Source organism: Aulonocara stuartgranti, assembly GCF_965226115.1.
Source record: "Aulonocara stuartgranti genome assembly, chromosome: 13".
Taxonomy (NCBI): domain Eukaryota; kingdom Metazoa; phylum Chordata; class Actinopteri; order Cichliformes; family Cichlidae; genus Aulonocara; species Aulonocara stuartgranti.
Genome location: NC_138949.1, coordinates 10,983,179 through 11,008,116, shown reverse-complemented (window position 1 = coordinate 11,008,116; position 24,938 = coordinate 10,983,179). Strand labels below are relative to the sequence as shown.

General features: G+C 43.5%; 2 protein-coding genes across 6 annotated transcripts in view; one reads left to right on the top strand and one right to left on the bottom strand.

The window, feature by feature from the left end:
* The window catches only part of srfb (serum response factor b), a 27,017-nt gene extending 4,756 nt beyond the window's left edge, over positions 1-22,261 (top strand). Inside the window, exons 2-8 of one of the 3 annotated variants that reach the window (XM_082556270.1) lie at positions 3,178-3,444; positions 12,915-13,155; positions 15,427-15,591; positions 15,859-15,969; positions 16,418-16,615; positions 19,309-19,410; positions 19,917-22,261. In XM_082556270.1, the coding sequence (XP_082412396.1) occupies positions 3,178-3,444; positions 12,915-13,155; positions 15,427-15,591; positions 15,859-15,969; positions 16,418-16,615; positions 19,309-19,410; positions 19,917-19,954 (1,122 nt within the window). In that variant the 3' untranslated portion in view covers positions 19,955-22,261. The remainder of the gene's footprint in view (positions 1-3,177; positions 3,445-12,914; positions 13,156-15,426; positions 15,592-15,858; positions 15,970-16,417; positions 16,616-19,308; positions 19,411-19,916) is intronic. The other 2 variants (XM_082556269.1, XM_082556271.1) reach the window with 2 other exon arrangements.
* Positions 22,130-24,938, bottom strand: part of fhip2a (FHF complex subunit HOOK interacting protein 2) — a 12,913-nt gene continuing 10,104 nt past the window's right edge. For all 3 annotated transcript variants that reach the window (XM_082556254.1, XM_082556255.1, XM_082556256.1), the window contains exon 18: positions 22,130-24,905. In XM_082556254.1, coding sequence (XP_082412380.1) covers positions 24,794-24,905 — 112 coding nt within the window. In that variant the 3' untranslated portion in view covers positions 22,130-24,793. The remainder of the gene's footprint in view (positions 24,906-24,938) is intronic.

Here is a 24,938-nt window from a genome sequence, read left to right as displayed (position 1 = left end):
GAATACATTGACATACGATTGCATTTAGTCTCAGCTGAATGGCTGATATTCATCTGCTGTGTTAAATATTTTAGTGTTTTGGGGTTTTTTTAATGGTAGCGTGAAATACAAAAAAGGAGAGGCATTGGCTTTGGCCAAATTGGAACTTCAGTATGGGTCAGTCCTAGATTTTTCAGCTACATGATGAATAATTTAGTCTACTAAAGTTTAGAGGATTAAAGGATGGCTGCCAATTTCACAGAGCCCTGCTTCTTATCTTCAAGTAGCATATTTGGTCTGAAAATAAAATAAAACATTTAGTAACACAATCATCAAATCCTTCTGAGAATATCTCTGAAAAGTTAGAACAAATATTATTTTCAGCACTTGAGATAGCTGCTGTACATAAACTGACTGCCCACTGTATTAGGTACACTTATTCAATTACTCTTAAAACCCAGATGTCTAATCGGCCAATCACATGGCAGCAGTTCAATACATTTAAGTACATTAGCCATGATCAAGACGACCTGCTGTTCAAATGGAGCTCAGGAATATACAAGAAAGGAGATTTAACTGATTGAAGCCTGGTTGTTGACAGGTTGGTCCGAGTATTTTAGAAACTGTTGATCTGCTGGGATTTCTTCACAACCATCGAAAATTTATAGCGAATGCTCCAAAGAAGAGAGATGGGGAGCAGTTCACGGGGTGAAAATGCCTTGTTTATGTCACAGGTCAGAAGAGAATGACCAGACTGCTTCGAGCTCATAGGAAGGTAACAGTAACTCAAACAACCACGGGTTACAACCAAGATATGGAGGAAAGCATCTCTGAATGCATCACATGTCAGACCTTGAAGTAGATAGGCCGCAGATGCAGAAGACCCCACTGGTGCCACCTTATCTGCTAAGAACATGAAACCGAGCCTAAAATCAGACAAATTTCGCTTGATCTGATGAGTCTTGAGTTCTTCTGCAACATGCAAATAGTATGATCGGAATATGGTGCAAACAACATAGTGTGGGTGATTAAGTACCAACTGTTAAACAGCATAGCCTACTTGACCATGTCCATCTCCTTATAACTGCTGTGTAACCATCTTCTCTAGGCTGCTTCCAGCAGGATGATGCATCATGTCACAAAGCTCAGATCATCTTACTGATTTCTTGAACACGATAAGTTCACTGTACTCAAACGGTCTCCACAGTCACCAGATCTCAGTCCAGTAGAGCACTTTGGGATGTGGGGGAATGGGAGATTAACATCATGGGACAGTTCCACAAAGATGGTTCTGAAGGCAGAAGGGTTCAACCAAGTATTTGCAAGTTGTACCTGACTAGTGTATGTAAGTTAAGCCAGCGTCCCCAACCCCCGGGCCGGTCCGTGAGTCTTTTGGTACCGGGCCGCGGGAGTTGAGGCTTGGGTGTGAAATATATGGTTTTCAGGGGTTTTGTCGGTTTATAGCTTAATTTTTCTCTTTAGCGTTTTTATCGTTAACTCGGTTTCCCTGGGTCTTTCCCCTTGTGTTATGAATAAATCTTCTGTTTTTTGGTACCGGTACTGGTTTTATTTTGTTGTATTTGTCCGCGACACCTTAAAGGCCGGTCTGTGAAAATATTGTCGGACATAAACCGGTCCGTGGCGCAAAAAAGGTTGGGGGCCGCTGAGTTAAGCGATTGATCCTAACCGTGCCCATCTTTGTAAAATTGCTGAATGCGCCTTTGCATGAGAAGGGAAGACCAACCAAGACTTTCAAGGGATTTAAACCCACAGCTGACTTCTCTTAAGACTAAGTTTGGGACTTGCATTAATTAAGAAGACAAACCCTGAAAACCCTTTTTTGGGTGGGAGTGGGTTAAAACTACATTTACTTTCAGTTGTTTGTGGATGGGTCTTTTCTTTTCTTTTTTTTTCTCAGTTATTTGATAAATAGACCTGGCTGGCATATTTTGTGGCATAAGAACCAATTACAGTCAGAGGAACACCACCGCCACCAGCAGCACCACCACATGCCCTGCAGTCATAAATATTTATGTGAAAATCAGCAGAGCAAGGAAACTTATTAAAGCACTATGTAGCTTGTGTTGCCACATAGCACTCTCAACTTGATAAATTATTCCTTTTCTGTCATGGATGTTGGCCAAACATCGAGCTCTGTTGTTAGGGACCCCTCCTCTGCAGGCAGCACTAAGTCGGAGTCGAATCGTTCAGGTTAAATAAGTGCAGCGTGCCGGCGAGCCGCTGCAGTTGCAGCTAGTCATCATTAGCCTTTATGTTCTCTGTCGTCATGTTACTGCACACTAAAGCCGATTATGTGGTCAGATAGTGAAGACAGGACAGATACGGTCCATAATGAGCACACTATGGTGGAGTAGACTCGGACAGCGACATGGGTTTTATAACTGCTCAATAAAACGCTTTAATTTGAATGTGATTCATGTCCTCCCCCTCCCCCTTTTTGCTGCGTCTGACAGTGTGTTCCGCTCCACCTTGCAACGGCACATCTGTCAGCTCGGCTCTGGGTACGCTGTGCTTGCCAAGGCGATGGTAACGGCACTGTGCCTTCGCAGCACCAGGAGCATCCTCCAGATAACTGATGACTCATGTAGATAAAGGCTTTCTCAGGAGTTCACACCGAGTGCAGCATCAGGGTGCACTCGGTCGTGTGTGTGCGTTGGATGGAGCTGAATCTCGGTGTGTTTCTCCCTTCGCTCTGGGGAGCTTTAATGCGAGTGTCTGCAAGCTGTGCGATGAATGACGAGCCGGCGGAGTGCGACGGAGACCTCGTGTTTTGCAGGCAGCCACCTCTGAGTGTTTAAAATATTCCTCCTGTCAAGACTCAGTTACTACTATTCCCCCTGTCTATCAAGCTTGCACTTTCCTGCAATCAGTCTCTCGACTATATCACACTCTCTATTCTGGGAAGCCTTATCTTGTGTTATTTTAGTTTCATTTGTGCTATACGTCAGAGTCCACCAAAGAAGTATTTATAGATTCTAGTGTTCTCTTGGCTGTTTTCCCACAGATTCATTCCCTCCTCCATTTTTAGGGTTAATTTGCACATGATGTGAAGGTAATCCAAGCCCTAATTTGGCGAACTAGCTCTTTTTTTTTCTTTTTTTTGATGTTTGGATTTCTAGCTCGACTCTTGGCCCGTTCTCTCGGTCGGTTAATCACATCTTCTTCTCACTTTCTCAGGCCTATGAACTCTCCACCCTGACGGGAACCCAGGTTCTGCTACTTGTGGCCAGCGAAACGGGTCACGTGTACACTTTTGCTACTCGCAAACTCCAGCCCATGATCACCAGTGAAACGGGCAAAGCCTTGATCCAGACATGCCTCAACTCGCCAGACTCTCCGCCGCGCTCCGACCCGTCCACAGATCAGCGCATGAGCGCCACCGGGTTTGAGGAGACTGACCTCACCTACCAGGTGTCGGAGTCGGAGAGCATGGGCGACACAAAGGTGAGTATCATAAAGTGAAAGCGGTTGCAGGCCGGTCCTCCAGCTGGCCAAGACAAAAAATACAAACATTTAATAAATAATAAGACTCGCTGCCTCGTTTCAAAAGAGCAAAGGTCAACTATTAATAATTTGCGCTCACTCCTGTATCTGTCTCCACAGCTCATCTCTCCTGCGTTCAGGTACTAAAGTCATTGTGACTCACTGTCTGTTCTCTAATAGAGACATGGATTTCAGTGCAAATTAAAGAAAAACCCCAAAACCCCTCATAAAGCACAGTAGAGTCGCTAATGGATATAATGGGAAATCTCTCCAGAAAAGGCCAGCGTACAAGGAGAACAAATAAATCAAACCCACAAGCAGCTGTGGAAAATAATCTTTGTCCTATTGTAAACACACTTTTGAACTTTTGCCCGTTAACATGTGAGGCTTCTGGTTCGGGCTCGCGGTTTGGTTCTGGGCACCAAATCGTTTTTTCAGTGAAACCAAGAAGTCTTCAGTAGTCCTTCAAAGCATTCGTGCAGAAGGGAAAGCCGGATAAGACGTGCAGAATTTATCCCCGCTCCACCAAAAAGAGAGCCGTCTTCACTTTTACCTTTTTGACCCCTCATCCAGGAAAACCTCCTAACACTCGTGAAGATAAATCACTGCAGGCCTGGGCTGTGTTTGGACGAGAAACACGCGGTCTGCTATATGGAGGCTTTTGCTGTTTACGTTTGATTTTTGGGACAGAGACGTCTGATATTCACTTTGAGTTGTTTAACAGAATGTGTGAGTCTTAAAATATTTGGATGTTGCGCATTTTCACAATTTGCGTCATTATAGAAATGATCAATAATAATACAACAGGTAACCTTTCACTTAATTTCTCCCAATTATTATTTTAAGTTTGAATGAAAAAGTTTGGTTTCTGTGTCGTTGAACTTTAAAACATCTAAGGGTTTGAAGCGTTGAATTGATCGGTGGCTGTTGTCAGCTTTGTGCAATCACGTGCTGGATTCCCTCGACTGTTTACCCAGCTTAAGTATTCCCCTTTGAAGACGCACACTTCCATACTGTTTGCCCGCATGCTGTTTTCACAAGGCGCTAACTAACACATGCCATACATCGTCAGGGATGGGAGATCAACCTTTGCATGTTAAGCCACTCTCATGCCCGCTCTGCTCATTGATAAAAATTAGTTCTGCCTCTGTTGCCATATATGGTATGGTTTCCCTGCCTGCACTCTTGGCTGAGGCCCCTCACATTCCTTATAAGCTGCAGCTGTCTTTGGAGTCCTGTGATTCACCCCCCCAACACACACACACACACACACACACACACACCCTCCTCCACCACCAGCACCACCACCTCCTCTCATTTTAGTGATATGGAGGGCAGGGAGTGGGGGGGTAGGGGGTGGGTTCTGGAAGTAGATATGAGCGGGTGTATTGGAAACATTTTTCGTCCCATTTCATGTGACAGCTATTTGGGTGACTGGCTGTGATACTGTGACCTCTGAGTGTCCACTCCCACCCACCACCCCAACTGCAGTTTTGAGTGTGGGAGGCTAGCGTGAGACCTCGTGAACCCCTGTGTACAGTGGGACGCAGCAGAAATCGTCAGCGGGCGAGATTTTGTCAGGCGGTTAGGACAGGACAAGCAGGTGGATCGGATCCCTCGAATGCGAGGGATCGTTTTATGTGTGTGCTTGCAGCGTGAACTTCTGCCGAGTCTGGACGCTGTTCATCAGGAATAGTATGTCATGAATACACTCCACTGTAGTCTAAACAATCCGGGTTTTGCAAAGACTGGTGGGGGAGCAGATAACCTTTTGAAGAAGCAAAAAGGAAAAGCTTAGATGATTGAAGTAGATGTAATTTGGTGCCTTTAGCATCGCTCATAAAATCAAATGACAAAATAAACTGATAGGGCTTAACAGAAACAGTGTAATAGCTAGTTCACTGATTGTCTTTCAATACCACTCTCGAGGCAAGCACACAGCGGCTTAGTTTAGATTAGCGAAAAGCCTGGAAAACAAAGGAAATGGCTAGCGTAGCTCTGTCTGCACTGGAGAAAAGGAAGATTTTATGCCTGAAATTATTCCTTGGATCGGAAAAGCTCAAGTCTCCCTAGTTTTGGAGCAAGTATCGTCTTTTAGAGTACAAGCCTTTATTTCTGATTTATTTGTATGTGTGAACTCTTTCATGGCATGCATTTTTGATTTCTCTTTGCTGATTGGGACCTGATGAATGTAAAAACAAAGAATTACCAGATTTTTTATTGATTTCTTTTTTACCTGATTTTTGTTTGAGAAAAATGAAATCCACATATGAGGACATTCGCTTTAAATTTTGAAAAACAGTGGCAGTATAACGTCCGTGTAAGTGGATATCAGGCCCTTGTAGAACAAAGCTTTGTATTTTGGGTTAGACAACCCAAAATGTGATGTCCACATATGTGGACGCCAGGTCCTAGGAAGTTAAAGGAGAAATGATTTGGTCTGCAGTACATTTGAGTGGCATGGTAGTGGAGCATTTAACACTGTTGGGTCACAAGCAGGTAAGCAGGTTCTCAGTTTGAACCCCAGCTTTGGAGTCTGCATGTTCTTCCTGTATCTGTGTTCACTTCATCCCAGAGTCCAAAGACATGCATACTGGGTGTAATTGGTGGCTCTAAATTGGCCGTGGATGTGAGGCAGATAAAGTAGTGGGAGATACACAGAATAAAGATTAAGCGTGACTTGTAGTTTAAAACACTTTGAGTGGTCAGCTGGAAAAGTTCAATTCAATTGTCTTTATTTATATAACACCAAATCGCAACAGCAGACATCTCAATGCGCTTTACATTGTAAGGTAAAGGCCTTACAACGACACAGAGAAAACACCAACGATCAAAGATGCTGCACTTTGGGAGGGTGAGAAGGAAGAACTAGCTTTTAACAGGAAGAAACCTCCAGCAGAACCAGGCTCAGGGAGGTCCATCCATCAATTGCTATATAGATGTAAGCATGTTGCACATTTCACAAAGTAAAACCAGTTCTGGTAACGTTGCGATGCTGGGTAAAATATAAAGACTGTGGTAGTGGGATCTTATCCATTTGATTTCCTATGCAAGAAAGCAAATGAGTCTATTCACCAAGCTGTGCACTGATAGATTGTTATTAAGCTATAACCTGAAAAAGCCACACGTCACTGTTAAACATAAAACATCACGAGTAAATTGGCATGATGGGGGAGGGGAGTTCTTCATTTCAAATAGTTGTTTATGAAATGATGGACAGCTCCTTTCTGCCTCGCAGCGCAGTGTCTTCTTTCCATCTGACTGGACCGATCCGTCACTAGCTGGGCTGTCATGTGTCTTTGCCTCTGATTTCTTCTTTGTGGTAAAACGCAGCAGCTGCTGTGGAAATGTTCTCACATTTTTCCCCTAGATATTGGTCGAAATTAGTCGGCACAGACTTCTTTCCTGAAGCGTTGCTTTGGCTCTACGTTCAGCAGTCTTCCAGTGCAGGATCAGTTCATTCCCCCTAAGAGTGCTTTTATTCGAGCCGAAAGGAGTCCTGAGACGATAAGACATTAAGATTAGTGTGTGACTCACTGTGGAAAATCCTCGCTTTTTTGTTGTTATTGCTCTGTCAGCACACATAAAAGCAGCAGTAACTTCAAGACGGTCCTCTCAGGACTTTTGAAAGGAATTGTGGGAGAGTGATGTGTGACGTAGAGTCTGAGTGAGGCATGTTAAGAGGAAAAGGTGGAATACATGAGAAATGAAACCACATTAGAGGGCAGATTTGTTGCTTTTTGCGCATTTCTTGCATTTTTTTTGGAGATAGTTTATGAGTAATACTACGTCCCTACAGTGCAGATGTTTGTTTCTTATGCTTTTTGGGTTATTTTTGGAAGGGGATAGCAAATCCCACAACTTATGCTTACTTAGATGATCTATCTTGGCATCGAATTCTCAGTATCAGAGTCGGCTCTGGTTTTCCCCCTCCTCCCACTCGCACTGTTTCCTTCTCCTTTTCTCCCGTACTTCATCCCTCACTCCCCCCTCCCTCCTCTTTGGTTCTGGTTGCTGGTGTCACTGCTGTTGTGCTCCTCGTGAAGTTTATTTGTTGCTGCGCTCATTATCACAGTTCACTTTGCCACGCAACACTGACCAGAAAACGTCCAGAGTGAGCTCACTTGTCCTGACTGAGCGGCGGCATGTTTGTTTTCCCCGGCAGCCCCGAGTTCTGGAGAAGAACAGATCTGACAGCTTATATCGCACATCTGTAAACATGTATGAAGCACGTCGATCGCGCTGGAGGTGGTGGAAAGCAACGTTGCGACAAAAGCCATGTCATCCACCCCCCGCCTCGCAATCCCGTCCTCCACCTCCCCCTTAAGTTTGCAGCAAGCAACTGGACAGGTCAGCCGCCATTGGCTGCACCTCCTCCACTTGGGCTGCCTTGCCTTTTTTAGCAGTCCCAAATGGAGCTGCAAATTCCATGTTGCTGGCAGGGTGACAGACTGGGAGATGGGAGCCAGCAAATGGGAGATTAGACGAGGGCCAGCCACCATTAAACTGCACAATGGGCTCTCCAACCAACACTGGACTAGCCTGCCAGTTGTCACCTTCAATTTGGAATGATTAATCCCACATGAATAGAGAATCATTTGTGTCCTTCCCTTTTTAATTACTCTCTCATTTCCTCCGCCTTTAAAACGGCTCCTTGTTTGGTGCCTGCGAATGTTGGGAAGCTTTTATTTTAATTTTTTTCCTCATGTACACAAACCTTGAGGATGCAGAAAATTTAAGAGAAATGAAAGAGCTATAAGAACATATTCTCGATGTGCGAATGTTTTTTTTTTTTTTTTCTCATATTTTGTGTGATCTGTTTTTTTTTTTTCTTTGTTTTTTTTAAATCTCATATGTTCACCGTGCATAGAGGAGAGCCAGGATGTGTAATACTTGAGATCCCCCCATCGCTGGGGAAAAAGATGTTCCTGTCTTGTAAAATAGATTGCATAGCAAACTAAGGGCTGCGCAGTCTGACTCCCAAAGATTCATTTCTTACTGGATACGACTCAGCCCTCCACTGCACAACTATAAATTTTGCCTTCATGTGCTGCGTTGGGGTACCTCATTATACTAAGCTGGATGTTTTACAAGGTCGTGCTTTGGTTAGGTTTAGTTTAGTTTTTAGTGTTCTGAGCCATAGTGAGGCTGATTTGAAAACCACAAATAAAAGGGTCGACTGTAGTCAACTTTTATTTAGATCAGCAGTTTACATCCAGGTTGGTGTGGCTGCTGCTACTGATGGATGTTAGTGGTTTGAGGCTGCGGCTGGCCACCTCCTAAATACACCAAGGTTCGTCCCCGACTCCTCCAGTCTGCATGTCAAAGAGTCCTTGTGGGGTGTGTTGGGAAAGATAGTTTAGCATAGAGCAAAGTGTATGGATGTGCTTGTTAATGAATGAGCAGTTTGAGACCTCTATTAGTGCCCTTTGTATTAAAATTTACCCATAGTTATGCTGAGACTTAAAACATAAAGCCTTAAACACTTACCATTTGAAGTAATATTCATTGTAAATGTAAACATTAATTAGCTATCAGTCACCGTTTTGGGCAAGTCACAGTTTTTTTTCCTTGTGGTATTTCTTCCAAAACTAACAGATCATACCTTGATGTAACTTTCTCTCCCTATGAAAGTCACAGTCGGGATTGACCACCAGTGAGAATTTGGTTGGATAAGAACAAATAGTTGAAGGTACAGTCTTGGTACCTTTTTATTTTCACCGTTACCCTTTGAACTCATGCAGATGTTGCAGTCATGACTGTGAGTGTTTTCTCAACTCGCATACAGTGATTGTAATGATTTAAGATTTCGGTAATTGTGTATATGTGGTAGGATGTAAGTGGGCAGGAAAAAGTACCTGCTGAGATTTCCATCCACTCAGTAATCTGAACCAAGGCGGCCGCTTAATATCGTCTGCAGTCAACACAATATAAAAGTATAACAATAACCTACTGACTAGTTAATTCAGAGCCAATATTAAGTGTTATCTGCTAAACAGACTGTTGGTGTGTTATGGTAAAAAGGGGTGGAGTTCATGCTTATTAATATGCTGTATCATTTTGTAACCGTGTACTGAGATAGGAGGAGATGAACGAGGCTTAAGCAGGAAATGACAGAGCTGAAGCGTTGGCTACATCACAAGAATGATCCTCTGCTCTCGCTTCTGTTCTGAAAGAATGCATTACACCACCTCGGCCTATGTTTACTATGCACCGCCGTGACTGAAATGAAAGCCAGCACCGTTTATAGACGGGCCAGTTGAACAGGAGACACACGGAGATGGTCAAACAAACCAGTAGGTCAGAGCAAACTTGGCTATGTAGGTCACAGAGATAGTGGGGGTACGGCTGGACTGTTTGACTAGCACAAAGGCTAATTGCTCTATTTGACCCTCTGAATGCCAAACCCCTGCTCCCTATTGGATCTCAGGAGGGACAGGAAGCAGAAGACACACGTTTAAAAAAAACGGAGCAGTTCTTCAGAGCGGCATATCTGTCTGCTTCAGAGTCGTGTTTTGCGACCTGAACGGTGAGAGCTGCTTGGTGTCAGATGGCAGCCGTCTTTACACGTGGCCTCCTGCTGCCTCTGCGGGCCGGAAAGGGTTAATTCTCCCTCAGAGGTGCTCAGGTTTCCCGCCAGCTGTCTGTGCCCTCAGCTGTTTGTACTCTGCCCCTGTCCTGTCCCCTGTCTCAAACCTCACACACAGGTCTGACTCTGCTCAGTCTACCCCCCCCCCCCCCCCCCCACACACACACACACACACACACACTTTCTACTGCTACTGTAGCTAAAACCCTACAGTTACACTTCAAGCTCTGTTGGCTTTCATGAAATACTTTATATCTCCATTTTTACTTGTGGTCTCATTGCTTTTTTCCCTCTGTGCCATCAGTGATACCTGTGGCCCGTGCACCAGTGCAGACCCGGTTACCCCCCTTTGTCTAGTTTACTTTAGTTTCATTGTTAAGCCTCCTGGGAGAAGGACGGTGCAGTGACAGCTGTGCCTCACTCTGTCAGCAATCACTCGCTGATGAATGACAGTTATAGTATAGCAAATGGGCGACGGGCTGTTGTTGTGTGAATTTATTTCGTTTTCCTTTTTGGTTGAAAGGGCAGAACAGCGCTGCGAGGCCCTCCCCCCTCCGACTTTCCAGCTGCTGTTTAACTAAAGAGGTAAAGGACCTTGAACTGTCACAGCCCCTCAGCAGAGCCTGGAGTTGAGTGGACCAGCTAACTAAGAGCAGTGCAAAGTTTTGCACTTGTAGATTCTTGTAAGCGGAGCAGCTTTTCTCAGACTTGTCTGTCTGTAACCCCACAGTTAAAGAGAGTGAAGTCTGGAAGACTCTGCGTTAACTGCGACACTTAGAGGAGTTTATAGGCTTTAAAAAAAAAAGCCTTTGTTTAATGATTAGTCGGAGCCATGCTAAAAGACTGTTGTAAATATTACTATTTGATTAGACTGCAGTGTGGCGTAAGACAGCAAGCTTGTCCTTACAGTAGCTCCATTTATGTGTTTGCATGGCTAGTGTGTGGTTGGAAGGGCTTATCAGTAGCATGCTGGTTTCTCCACCTCTCACCCACGTTATCAGTTACATATAAAAGCCAATAGGACTGAGAGAAGAAGGCTTCGCCTACTTCTATATGATTTTCCTCTTATCAATAGCAGGTGCACACTTACTTTTTTTTTTGGAATTTCAACCCTATAAGATGCAGTACGCTTGCTTCACTTGCTTCCTCATAGTAAGCCGGTGTGATGTTGCAGGCAGATGTGTTTTCCAGACATTATACATTTATTATTCACTCACTCTGCATCTTTGAAGGATCCAGCCACGTAACCGACCACCTAAATATGCTCTAACGTGAGGTGGAATTTTTCTTTTTTTTTTTTCCAGCTTGTAACATCAAATATTTTAATTGTTTATCACCAGGAAGTTGGCTGGCCTCAAACTGCTGACAGTATAAATGACATTGGGGGGGTAGGGGGCAAGTTCCAGAGTTCATAGGCAGCTGACAAATAGTGCAGCAAGTTAATGGTAATTGTATTATATCCATGTAATATTTCATTGTGTATGCAGCTGAAAAAAGCAGACGGGGTGATATATGATGACTGCTTCTAACCAGACTAAAGGGAGCTGATATGTTGGCCACATCAGGGTTAGCTTTTGAAATTAAAAATCCTTTTTTATTTTTATTTTTAAATCCTCTGTGGAAATGTTAAGAGTCCGAGGATCCCTGTTGGATGTGGATGCAGCTCTCTTTGATTGAATCCAATCACCTGGACTCAAGCCCTCAAAGAACACTGAACCCACATAGACGTGCCAACTATTAAATGCCTTCTAATGTGTAGGCTTACTCCCATTGTGCTATTAGAGATCATTAGTATCATGTGAATAAGAGCTTGTGCGAGTGTGTAGAAACGGGCACGGTGGGTTTCGATGTACTTTATAGTCTCGGCCTAACGCCTACTCTGCTCTTATCATGCAGCCCACTCGCCAACACATCCTGCTCGGCGGTTCAATGGATGTTCGCATTAGCTCTTTGGTGCGATGCTACATCTCACATCCTTTCATCTCAAGTTTGCCTCATCTGCCTTATTTCTGTGCCTTTTTCAAAAAGGTATTATTTTATTTTTGCAAAGCCGCCGTGTTACGCGGTCAGTTAGTTGTCATAGAAACTCAACAAAATTATAAAGCGGCGGCAGATCGGGTAGGGCTGGATGTTAATTGCAGGAGAAACGGCTGCAGATGATAAATGGCTGATGCCAAGTAGTCAGGTGTTGCACAAAAGAGGATGCACAGTCATGTTCCTCGCTCTCACTGTTATGATTTTAATAGGTTTTTGTTTTTTTTCCTCTCTCGGGGGTTATGGAGTTGCATTTTAATGGGGTTTCAAATGTTTTTCCAATTAGTCTGAAGTTGCCATACATAATAAAATCCCTGCGTTCGGAGCTGACTTGAGAATCCATCTCGCTGCTCTTTGCAAGGCTCGGTGTCGTCGTGCAGAGAAATGCTTCCCTGTGCTGCTCACTGTTTTACATATGGATGCAATTAGAAGAGTCCCAGGCTGTTTCTTTAGCTTGTTTATGCCATTTGCCCTGTGATTGTTAAAACCTGCTTTGGTTTATGTCAGCCATCCATTGGTCCCTGAAATGCTCCGAGAATTAAAGGCTTCTCCCTTCAACCGTCCTCGTGTTCAGCTGCCCGTGGAGGAAAAGCCCCATTAATTGTGTTGTTTTAGGTGTGCAGTTGTTGGCGTTTCTGGAGCTGGAAATGCTAGCCTCAAAAACGCCACCTTGAACAGTTACTCATTTAAGCTGAAGTTTTTAATTCGAGGCTTTATTAAGTCCTAAATTTCCAGTTCGGAACATGTTTTCAGAATTTTGACACGAGCCGGGGAACGCCGAACTAAACCCTTTGGTTTCTTCCCACAGGACGCCCTGAAGCCGACGTTCACAGTAGCGACCCTGCCAGGCTCGGCCAGCAGCGCCCAGTCCACAGTACCCACCACCTCCACCACCATGCAGGTGAGCAGCGGATCTTCGTTTCCCATCACCAACTACCTGGCCCCCGTCTCGGCCAACAGCAACATCAGTGCCAACGGGACCGTCCTCAAGACTGCCAGCGCCTCCACGGGGGTCATGCAGCTGCCCGGCGGCTTCACGTTCATGCCCGGTACGTTGGAGAGCAAACACCCACCCGGGCTTCTCGTCCTCATCATCCACAGCTCAGTTTTTATACTCCTAATGATTTGTTTGTTTTGACCTCATCCTTTGGAAGAGACACTCCTGCTGGCCTTCATGTTTTGTTAATGTCATCGTGCTGTCTAGCTTATTAGCTGATTAGAATGAAAATGGCACTGCGGCGTGACCTCAGCCGTCATCTCAGAGTGCTCGTGCCCCCCCTTCTCTCTCTCTCTGGGCTGTTTACATCACACAACAGCTCTTCATAGCCAACACTCGGGTTTTTACAAAGCCCCCAGTATTCAGGGGAGCCACGTCTGTTGGCGAGTGGCCCTGCCTTTGATTGTCACTTGGGGACAGGAATAATTAGGTGAGAGGGACACAATAGACCTGGCAGCGAGGGCTGATGAACAAGGGCCATAATTAGTCATGAATATTCAATGAAGGATCGGTGGCTTGCGCTGACATTATATATGAGGATGTGAGGCGGACTTTGTGGAGACAGAGTGGTCTCGACCGAGACGTGACCCTTCATTTAGGGCAGACGCTTTAAAACCCAAGGGAAGTCGGTGAGGACTTTAGGGCTGCAGGCTTCGATCTGAGGTCCCCTCCAGAGTGTCTAAATGATTTCTCCCTTAATTGTTCATTACGCTTCCCCTTTTCAGATACGGGTCTATAGGGGCACTTCCAAGAGGATCACATTTGCCCGTCAAGGCATTAGAAATATTAAAAATTCAATAAAAGATATTTAAAATGATTCCTTCTGTATAGGATGCTTTGGAATATTTATTTGCTCTGTTCACAGTTCTGAGGATTGTTAGACAGTGGGGGCAGTCTTTGCCATGTTGTCTTCTGTCACAGTAGTGTCGCTACAGCTGTGAAGCCAAACATGCCCAGCGCTCGTCAGAGTTGTATTATCTTAGCACTGACAGTAATGTCACTCGCTAGATTTTGCTGTCTGTGCTCCGCCACAGCGTCTGACGGCGCAGACACACGATGGCCTAATGGGGACTATTTGTTATCTTGACTGACGTGTGAAGGACAGCCAGGCAGTGCCTCTGTCCTCCCGCCTTTTTAAAAAAATGTGGGTTTTTTTTCTTCTTTCACCATCTTACTCTGCAACCTTTACGCTCTCTCTCTCTCTTTCTCTCTCCCTCTCTCTCGCTCTCTCCCCCCCACACCGCACCCTCTGTTGCTTTCTGTCTCGCTCGCTCACTCGCGCCCTCTCTCCTCCTCACCACCTGTCTGGCACATAGCAGCAGCGCCAGGTGGAACAACACACCCTCCCCCACTAAAGCCTCCTCAGCTGACAGCTTGAAGGGGCCTGCCCCCACCCTACTCCAGCAACTGTCTGTGGAGCATATGACCAAACGTGAGGGTGTAGCTCCAGAGTCACGTTCTAGAAATGAAATGGCTGGCATTAGTTCACTTGGATGGAGGAAGATGAGAACAAGTTGTGCAGCAGGTGGATGATTTGGGATTTACAAAAGGACAGTTTCACCTAGTTAGTGTTTACGTCACATGACCTATCACACGCCTGCAGATTCAGGTTTTACAGCTTTTTGAACACACACCTTTGAGTGCTGAAAGTAAACGCCACACCACTAGGTGACCTCTGATTTGTCGTTTACTCACGTGGCTATCTATGAAATTTCAACTTCTGCGTTATTTTCAGTCGGTGACCTTTTATAAAAGCGTCACTTGCTAACCCAAAGCACACTGTGGAATTTTGACCTTGTAGGAATGTGTAGAAGTTGATAGTTTTGTGCACTTATGTGCACGCTGGTGGCACAATTCACACCATGCCATCGGTGTCAGGCTATCACGCCAACATAAGAGCATCAAGCATTGTCCAAGGAAATAACTACATTTAAAAAATCCAGTTTAAAAGACTCACAAAACACGCTTTGCAAATGAGACTCACTCACAGAAAATCATTCATTCTGTTTGTTTGGTTGCCGTCACGTTATCAGGCCGGTGTTCTAAACGTTAAAAAAACATATTGATTAAAGCCCTGGTAAATGTTAAAAAAAGAGAAAGTGTGTTTCCAGCCTAAAGTGCTGCCAAAATGTCGAGCAACTGAAGGTATTAAACGACTAACAGTGACAGTGAACTCCATGCGAAATGAACGTATTAGCTCTTTCTCAAACTGCATTATCCTTTCATATTTAGACTTAACCTTAGAGTGTGTGTGTGTGTGTGTGTGTGTGTGTGTCTGTGTGTGTGTGTGTGCGTGCGTGCATTTGTGTGCACACCCCTGCAGCAGGCACTCCTCTCCCTCCTGGTACCCCCACCATTCCTCTGAGTCAGTTGCAACAGCACTCCTTGGCCCTCCAGGGGCAGCATGGTCAGGCCCTGGCCGTCACCCCACAGCCACAGCAGGGACAGCAGGCTGTCTTCCGCTTCCCTGCTGCTGTCTCCCTCACAGGTGACATGCTCTGCATGCTGCCACGACTGTGCGTGTCCTGTGCTAATCATGTCTTCATAAACCTTCTGCTGCTAGCACTGCTAATGCTCCCTTTTCTGCTCTATAATCATGCACCTAATGCTGCTTGCATGACTTCTACCTCGTCTACCATTCGCTGTCCTCACTGCTGCACCCCTCATCCCTAACACACTACTGCAGCCCTTCTGGGCCTGGGCGAGGTGTTTGATGACTTACCGTAGTGGCTTTTTGCCCGCTGTGTCTCTCCAGGCCCAGGGGTACCCCAGCAGCTCCAAGCTATCCAGGTCCATCCTAACACCCAGCCCACCTCCAACAGTGACAGCAGCCCTGAGATCTCCCACACCTCTACAAACTCCACTGGTAGGCCAACCACACAGACACTCGTGTGTCTTTCAGGCAGATTTACGTGTTCCAAACAGGGTTTGTAGATTTTCTTAGTGAACCAAAGTTTAACAAAAACTGCACACTGGTCCCACAACATTAAAACTACAGTGTACATAATTATTCCCATCATGATGGCGAGTGGAAATGGGATCCCTTTGTGAGTTTTTGATTGTTAATTTTTAGTAAGAAAATCCTTTTAGGTCATATGTTGTGTTCTTACTGTGTGCACTGTTTGTTTTTGCTCTCCTCTTGTTTGGATGAGTTGATTCCCAGAGGACGGAGTAATATTGCCACTCTACATTGCATGAGTAGGAGTTAGCAGTTGAATTTGGATAGATATGAAGTGCCATCTGCTGGCCAGTGTGCATAAACACCACTTAACCCATTGAATGACGCTTCCCTCCCTTTCTGGCTCTTCTTGCAGCCACAGTAAGTCTCCCAGCAACCATTGTCACTTCATCAGTGCCAACGTCTGTGGCAGGTCACATGATGTACCCCAGCCCGCACACAGTGATGTACGCCTCCACGCCCACGCTGGCAGACGGCGGGTTGGCTGTGCTCAATGCCTTCTCCCAGGGGACCTCGGCAATGCAGGTGTCCCACGCACAAGCCCAAGACACAGGTGAGGCTCCGAGCACACACAGCTTCCTGAGTGGCTCATGTGGATTGCATTGTAATTAATTGTGTTGTCCATGGGTCATTTTTGTCCTCTAAAGAAATCTTTTGCTATCAAAAATGTGTTTTTTATTCATCAAATGGGCTGAAAATAACAGAAGTTATTCATTACTATACTATGAATGATTGGAATAAGTTTCAAGTAATTTGATTTATTTATGTGGTTTTTATTGAATTTTATAACGTTGTTGGCCCTCGTGGACAAAAATGACCCCAAAGTACAAAGTGTTGCAAAGAGCCGTATTTTCACACCATACTGTTTTCAAACATCTTTGATCTTGGATCACTGATGTGTGGGGTCAAGCACTGGTCATAACAACCACAACAGGCAGCACAATGAGGAGGCAGGTGCTCTATATTCAATGAAATTTTATTTATACAGCGCCAAATCACAACAACAGCCGCATCAAAGTGTTTCGTATTGTAAGGTAGACTCTACAATAATACATACACAGAAAGTATCCTCAAAAGCCTCCATTGCACTGGAGATTTGCATACTTTGATGAGCATACTTTTTTTTACCATGTTGTGCAAAGCAATGACCAGTAGGACAAAGCACATATTGTCCTCTAGTATAATGAGGAGGGAGAATCAATGTTCAGGAAGATCCAGGGTTAGAAGATATAGAAAATATTGTCAATATTTAGAGCACATGCTACCCTTTCTCTGAAAAAGCACATCAGCCACCTGCAGAAGTGGAAGAAGGCTATGAAGTGAAGAAAAGTGATGAAGAATCTGAACTATGTTCAAGTAGGTTCTCAGGCATCCAGGACATGGTAGTCTGAGGAGCTTGGAGAGAAAGTGACTGGGCTTCTTGAAGTTTCTTGAATTTTCAGAATGTGAAACTGAAATAGAAGATGTGTCAGAGGACTACACATCATCCATTTCAATTATGATGAAGACAAAGAATCAAGCAGGAAAGAGGAATCAGCTGAGACAGAGGAATATTTGCAGTAACGTGAGGAAACACTGATCTGGTCTTCTAACCTTCCCAGTGACAGACGATGCCTGACTCTCTCATGTGCCTCAGAGAAAGATGATCTACCACAGTCCAAGCACATGTGCCAGGTCCCATACTCCTTCAGTGGCTTTTCTACTCGAGTACTGAAAGCATTATACACAGTGTATTCTGCTTGTATTCTGCTTTTTAACGTTCACATGCTGATGGATGCATCAGAGACCAAGTTGGGGTTCAGTAACTTGCCCAAGGACACCTTGGTAAGAACTCCAGACTAGAGCACACAGAGATTGAACCAACAACCATCCAATTAGCAGATGACCTGCTCTACAGCCAACTCAATGATGAACAAGGAGGGACAACAAGAGAGGAAGAAAAATGGACCGAATGCAGCTGTAGGCATATGTGGGTGTGTTGATTCTTACTGCCGTGCATCCAGTAGAGTCGCTACGGCCAGTTTATGACATCCTGAGTCTGGTAGAGAAGTTTTCATGCTGACACAAGATTAATCATAGAAGCACAAAAAGGACATAATTTCTTGATAAAGACACAATAGATGATCGTCGTTCATGACACAAACGTGCTCCCATTTGAGGTGTATGATGTGTGTTGGTGTTGACTTGACTTGAAACACAAGTGGGTGTTCCTCCTGCTGTGATGTAAGATCCTGGTACTGATGTGACCGTATGAGCACCAAGTCCCCTTCAGAGGACTCTGTCCCCTCCAACAGAACATCCAAGTAAACCAGGGAACTTTGAGACAAAAACATGGGCAGCATGTGATGCAGGTCCAGCTGTACATGGAACATGCTCGTGTGCGATGGCAAACCGTCTGTCCTGCAGTCAGGACACGAGTTGTCCCTAACATTGCAGGTTTCCAAAAGAAAACAATCACCTGTAACAGCTTGTTTACTGTATATGCCCCTTGGCCTGCAACTGCAGAAAGAATGCTGTCCATGATGGGACCAGTGCAGAGGAATAAACCTGAGCTTCCTCCTGCACTTGGGTCAAATATGGACACGCCTTTGTCCTCATGAAAGTTTGCCTTCACTCAGACTCATGCCCTCCTACCATGCCAAAATATAGAAAACTGTCAGGCAATGAGTTGGAATAAAGTTGAATAAAACCTTGAAACACAGAGATGGATGATATTTTATACTTGTTGCTTCAAAGCAAACGGGGTCATTTTTGAGCCCTGAGGTGTGATTATGTGCTGCCATTTAAAATTTATAGATGGTTCAAAAAAAGAATTCTCACTAAAGTTCAACATACAGCACTCTGTATGTTGAACTTTAGTGAGAATTCTTTTTTTAATTTTTTTCTTTTTTAATTTTTTTTAAATATTTAATTTAATTAAATATTTAATTTTCTTATTTTATTTTCGCTAAAAAACAGGGTGTATTTTTTGTAAAGAAGGTCTGGTGGCCCTAAAATGTAAAATGTTGGGTAAATTATGTGTTAATGTGTTGGTCTTAAGTAAAACTAAGGTGTAACACTGAATTGATTGACAATTTATACTTTATACTTTAAAAAACAGTCAAATGAAGTGGGGACATTTTTGACCCCTGATGAACTGCATTGTATGCAAATCGGGAGGACATCACAAGGGTTAAAAAAGTGTAATCAATAAATTCTAATCAATGTATCTTTTCCTTTTTTTTTTTTCTTTCTTTCTTCACATAGGTGGTGTCCCTCAGGTGTTCCTCACAGCACCTCCAGGCACGGTGCAGATCCCTGTCTCAGCAGTGCAGCTACACCCAGTACGGCAAGATCTGCATTTTACAAGTGAAACTCTCAAATTCCCTACGCAACCAGCATGCCATGTGACCGCACTAATGCATCCTAACAGAGCACTGGCACTCAGGAGGCCACAGGCTCGATAGAGTGTGGCTCTTGTTTTTTGAATGAAAGCTGGCATAGTGTCTTACTTGTTTTCTACACATGCTATAGACTCAAAACCACCTTGTCAGTGCATGGAAACCAGAACTTGAATATTTAGGAGTTTATTGATGTCATTTTATATCAAATTAATCTGTATTTTATACTATATGCAGATGGGAAAATCCCCTCACTGAACTGGAATAGGAGAAATAGTCCTTTAATTGGATCTAACGTCTCCTAATAGATAAGACCGCAGCCTACACACATAACAGAGAAAACATCAGCATCTGTTGCAGCATCACTCTGTGATAAATGGCATGCACTTTAGCAGGATCTCCATCTGTGTGATGTGATGACGTGCGATGGCTGTCTGATGTAGTGTCTCCTGACATCGCTCTGTTGCCTTCCAGATGGTGATTGGCCAGCAGTCGAGCGGCAGCAGCAGTAACCTGACGGAGCTCCAGGTGGTGAACAGCACAGAACTCAAAGAGTGACTGACAGACGGCTGGAGCTGTTTAACACGGCAGACCCAGGGACACACACACACACACTGACTGACATCTCTATTTATTGATGCCTTCCTTTGTGGGTTCACATCATACTTCTGAATGTGACTTTATAATACATACACACACACACACACACACACACACACACACACACACACACACACACACACACACACACACACAAAATCAAGGGCCTATGTGTGGCAGGCCCTTACACAGTATGTTTTGGAATATATATATATATATATATGATGCATAGGAGATATAGCGCTAAATCCATCATCGGAACCTATTTTCTATGCCGTTTGATGGTGTTATTTTTGCGCGTGTGTGTGTGGTTTTTTTCTTTATTTTGACATTATGTAATTACATGTGTGTGTGTGTACACACACACACACACACACACACACACACACACACACAGCAAAGTGCCACAGCTTCACACCAGCCAAAGAGACATTTGTTTGTCTGAATGTTCCAGTGTGAGCAGTTTGTGCACAAGCATGTGTCAGTGTGTGCGCACATATCTGAGGTTTGTAAATGGGCGGGGAGATGCTTATCGACTTAAAAAATAAAATCGATTTGGAAATGTACATATATATTTTTTTTTTTTAATTGATGATTTGTATTTTTATCCTGGTTAATTTTGTGCAGCGGCATGTAGTTGTTTTGTTTTTTGTTTTGTTTTTTTAACGTAGTGGTTTTTGTATGTACATGAAATTGATTTGGATAAAGAAAAAGAATTATTTACATGTCAGTGTAAATTAATTTAATGTACCATCATTTGCTGGTATATACTGTCACGCTGTTGGGAGTTTTCACTACAAGATGGAGAAAGAAACCTGGATGTTTTTTGGACGTTTTTTTTTCCTTTTGTGATATTTGCAGGACTGTCCTTCAGACTCCGGGTAGCTGGGTCACAAAGTACATCATCATTTTCATTTACTCTCCACATCCTTTTTTTGAGCGAGGGTGGGGCTGGGAAATTTTCCATTTGGTATTACATCAGTTTCACATGTGAGGTTTCCAAATGAAGCCGAACCTGGCACTTCCAGTGCAGAAGTTATTTAAACTATGACAATCCAGTGGAAACAAGTTTCCTTTGTCACAAATCTGTATTTTTTTTTATTATTTTTACATTTTGTGTTCACGCCTAGAGACATAAAGGAATATTTAAGTGACATTAGATGGAGATTGTTCACTTATTTTTGTAATGCCACCATATTTGAAAGACTGACTCGTCAAAGCAGAGTGCCGATTAGCATCTGTTAACTGTAATGATGCTAATAAAGCCGCATCAAGGCACCGGGCACCAAAGTCTGGTTTTAACAAGAGCAGGTAATCGCACTGTACAGACGTTGCATTGCTCTTCAGCACACAATCACAGCACTGTTGCTCAAGTGATGACTAGAATTATTTTTCTAAGAATGAGGATCTCTTAATTTGGCAAAGTGACTTCAGGTGCTTTATGTTATACTCCCTTCAGCTAGAAGTGTAAGACCCTGTTTGACTGCAATCTCAGTATGTACCTCAACAATCATTAAGAATGAGTCATTAGACTGAGAGCCTTCTTTCTGCACCATAGTGCCTCTCCTCTTCCATGGCTGATTTAAAAAAAAAAGAAAAAAAGTGAATGCACAGCAAAAAGGGAGCTTTACTTATTTCCAACCACCTCACATGACTTTGGACCTGTCATACAATCCATTGCTGTGCCCCGAGAGTGAGATTATTCACTCATTTCTGCAGAATTAGTCGGACGACTGAGCATGGCAGGCTTGAAGCCAAAGAGAATTTGACAGAGGCTAAAGTTCCCATGCCCACTTCTGTTCAGCTATTCGCTGGCAAGCGAGGTCATTTTCACACCCGATGGTTTCTCTGCTCTATTCATGTCGTCCTACAGGGCTGTTTGCATAGGAAAATTACATGTTGCGGGCATTCAGTTCTCACATTGGAAATCTTACTTTGAAAGGGGATTACTGAATAGAATTTGTGGTTTGAAAGAAAATGGTTATTTTGTGTGTTTTTGTTTCACTGTACAGAACTTTTGTAATAAAACAAGATGAAACACAACGAACTATTCAAAGAATGACCACATCTCCTGCTGAGGAACTTTGTTTTGTTTTTTTTTAATTGGGACGGAGAATGTCAAAACCATATTGTCCTGAATGAAACCTTTTGTGTGTATAAGAGCAGTGATGAAGACAGCTGATGAGGAATAAATCCGATGCCTCTGAGTGCGCACAATACTGCAGTGATTGCTTCTCGGTATTCTGAAGCATTGGGAGGCGCGAGCGTGCACCTTTTCCTGTTTAAATTAGCCATCGCACAATCACAGAATGAAACCCCAATGAGATGGAAGTAGAACACTCTTCCTATTTAAGAGATGAGCAGTGATCAACATGATACAGTGATTGGTCTAAGATGACAAGACATGAAATTAACTGGCATCAGAGTTTTGACTACACAGAGTCCTGTATATCTTCACAAACCAAAACAAGCCCACATAACATAAGAGAAGCATAGTAAGATTACAACAGACTGCAAAGAAGCAGAAACCCCCTTCCACACTGATTCCAGGAGCCCTCAGAAATCCACAGTGTGAAGTAAGGCGTCTTATTTCCAAAGACCAAAGTGCTGACAGCAGAGAAATCGTCACAGATGGCTGGACTGCCTTTAAAAAATAATGTAGAAGCATGCATTTACACCAGCTAGTATATCTATTGCTAGTGTACACTTACAATATACAACTATACAGAAAAGGTTGGAAACACGGTTGATTTAAAAAAAAGTGTGAACAATTGACAGGTTCAAAAACAAAGGTTTAAAATTAAAGTAGAAATGTTACTCTCCTGACATCCTCGACTTTTCTTTTTTTGGTTCACGCAACAAAATATTTAAAAGAAAGAGAAAAAAAGCTTTTTGATGTGTAAATATATATTAAAAACATTGATGAAGACGATGTGCAAATTTGATTCATTGCAAGCAATTGCATAATGTAGCTTAAGTGATGGTTTCGAGGTGGGGCCAGGAGGAAATGGGTGCAAAAACAAAGGATCAAGACCAGTGAGTCATGGCTTCAATGAATGATTCTCCACAGCAAAGTTACGCAACTAAATCAAACTCAGTGCTCAAAGACCATCCCATAGAACGGAAACATTCACACTGGGAACACACAAGCAACAAAAGTTACATTAAGTAGCATATTGATACAGACTAATTCAAATCCTTTTTGTAATTCATAATTGATCTGTGAGCCGAGACGCTTAATTTCACGTCCCGAGAGATCCGCACAACATACGAGCACATAATCCGCCCCAACAATACACAGCACCGAGTACATTTCCTTGCCATTCAAGATTTGGATATAAAAGTAACACTGCAAGTAAACGCAACACATTGTAGGAAGTCATGATAACCTTTGAAGGAGCTCAGAGCTCCTACAACTACTCCAACAGTTTCCTAACTGAAAACAGGACTCCTTTTAAAGGGTTTCCTCCAATCTAATTTACCGTGGTTCTTGGGAATCATTGGACAAAAAAAAAGGAAAAGTTGAAATCCAAATGTGGTTCAACTGTTTACAACTTGTAGATGCAAACAACCCAAAATAAAGTTTTAAATGTAATAAGCCAACAAAAGGAAGAAAAACATTGTGTTGCATGCCCCAAGTCCTATTTACGACTGATAAATAAAATCAATAGGGTTGGTTTCGCCATGTTTTCCCTTGAATGGATCAAATAAATTAATCGATAATTATAGAGAAAGCGTGCAAACACAAATAAAACAAGCATGTCTTAAAATATATCAAACACTGGTGTATGAAAATTCCAACACTGGATACGCAGTCTGCACAAAGACGTCTCGACAAACCAATGAACTTATAATGTAACAAGTGCAATGAAGGTCCATGTGCAAATTGGCAGAATTTGCAAATTCACCATTTTCATTTAACAAAAAGCGACGGATGGTGATATCTTTGGATGACGGTGATTACAGATGAGCTTTCAGAGCGAAGCACTTACAAACTGAGGAAAGAAAATGAACACTAAAGAGGATCCTCTCAGTCAGTCATTACACAGACTGTTTACATTAGTTAAAAAAAAGGCAACCTGAAAGCAGACAAATAAATACGATGACTTGGCATTTAAAACACGAGCGCAGCATCTTCAAACACTACAGCTCTTTAGATGTAACTACAGGTACATATACGCACATGATGATTCTGCTTGTCTTCAAACAGACAACGATGTGAGGGGTAAAGATTAAAAAAAATGTTTCAAAAGGAAACAGTTTTCTTTAACTGAAAGGTGTGAGTCCACACTAAGGCAATGACATTTACAGATGGGTGGTAATGGGACAGAAAATAAATACACAAACATCTTTCGTCCTTGATGTAGTAAATTACAGGGCTGTCATCTTTTGGCAGGTGAAAAACAAAGATGGAAGGATGGGGCAGTGAGAAAATTTGCAGAGGCTCAAAAGAGTCCAGTGAACATTTCTCTGCACCCCAACCTCTCTCCTCCTCTTATTCCTCTGCTGGCTGGACAGTGTCTGTCTGTGCTCAAAAACAAGACTGAGACAGTTTTATAGTGAAGCCCGAGAGGTCAGAGGAAGGGGAGTGATGACACCCGTCGGTGTGGGCTTTAACAGTCTGACAGAGATGAACAGTTAGTGGTAATATTTTGCCGACCCTGTGCCACCGGTACTACGGCACCTCCAATAGCCCAGTTCCATCCTGACCTGTCTGCCCGGTCGAGGCAGATGGACGAACAGCAGGACGATTACGGCGAGGACGAGGCAGCTGCGTGGTATTTGACGAAGGCGATGGCTGCCAACTCTTTGCAGAACTCCTCCAGCACAATCACCCCCTCCAGCAAGGTCATGTGGTCGATACTAAAGGGAGGGCAAACAGAAAGGTGAGAATAT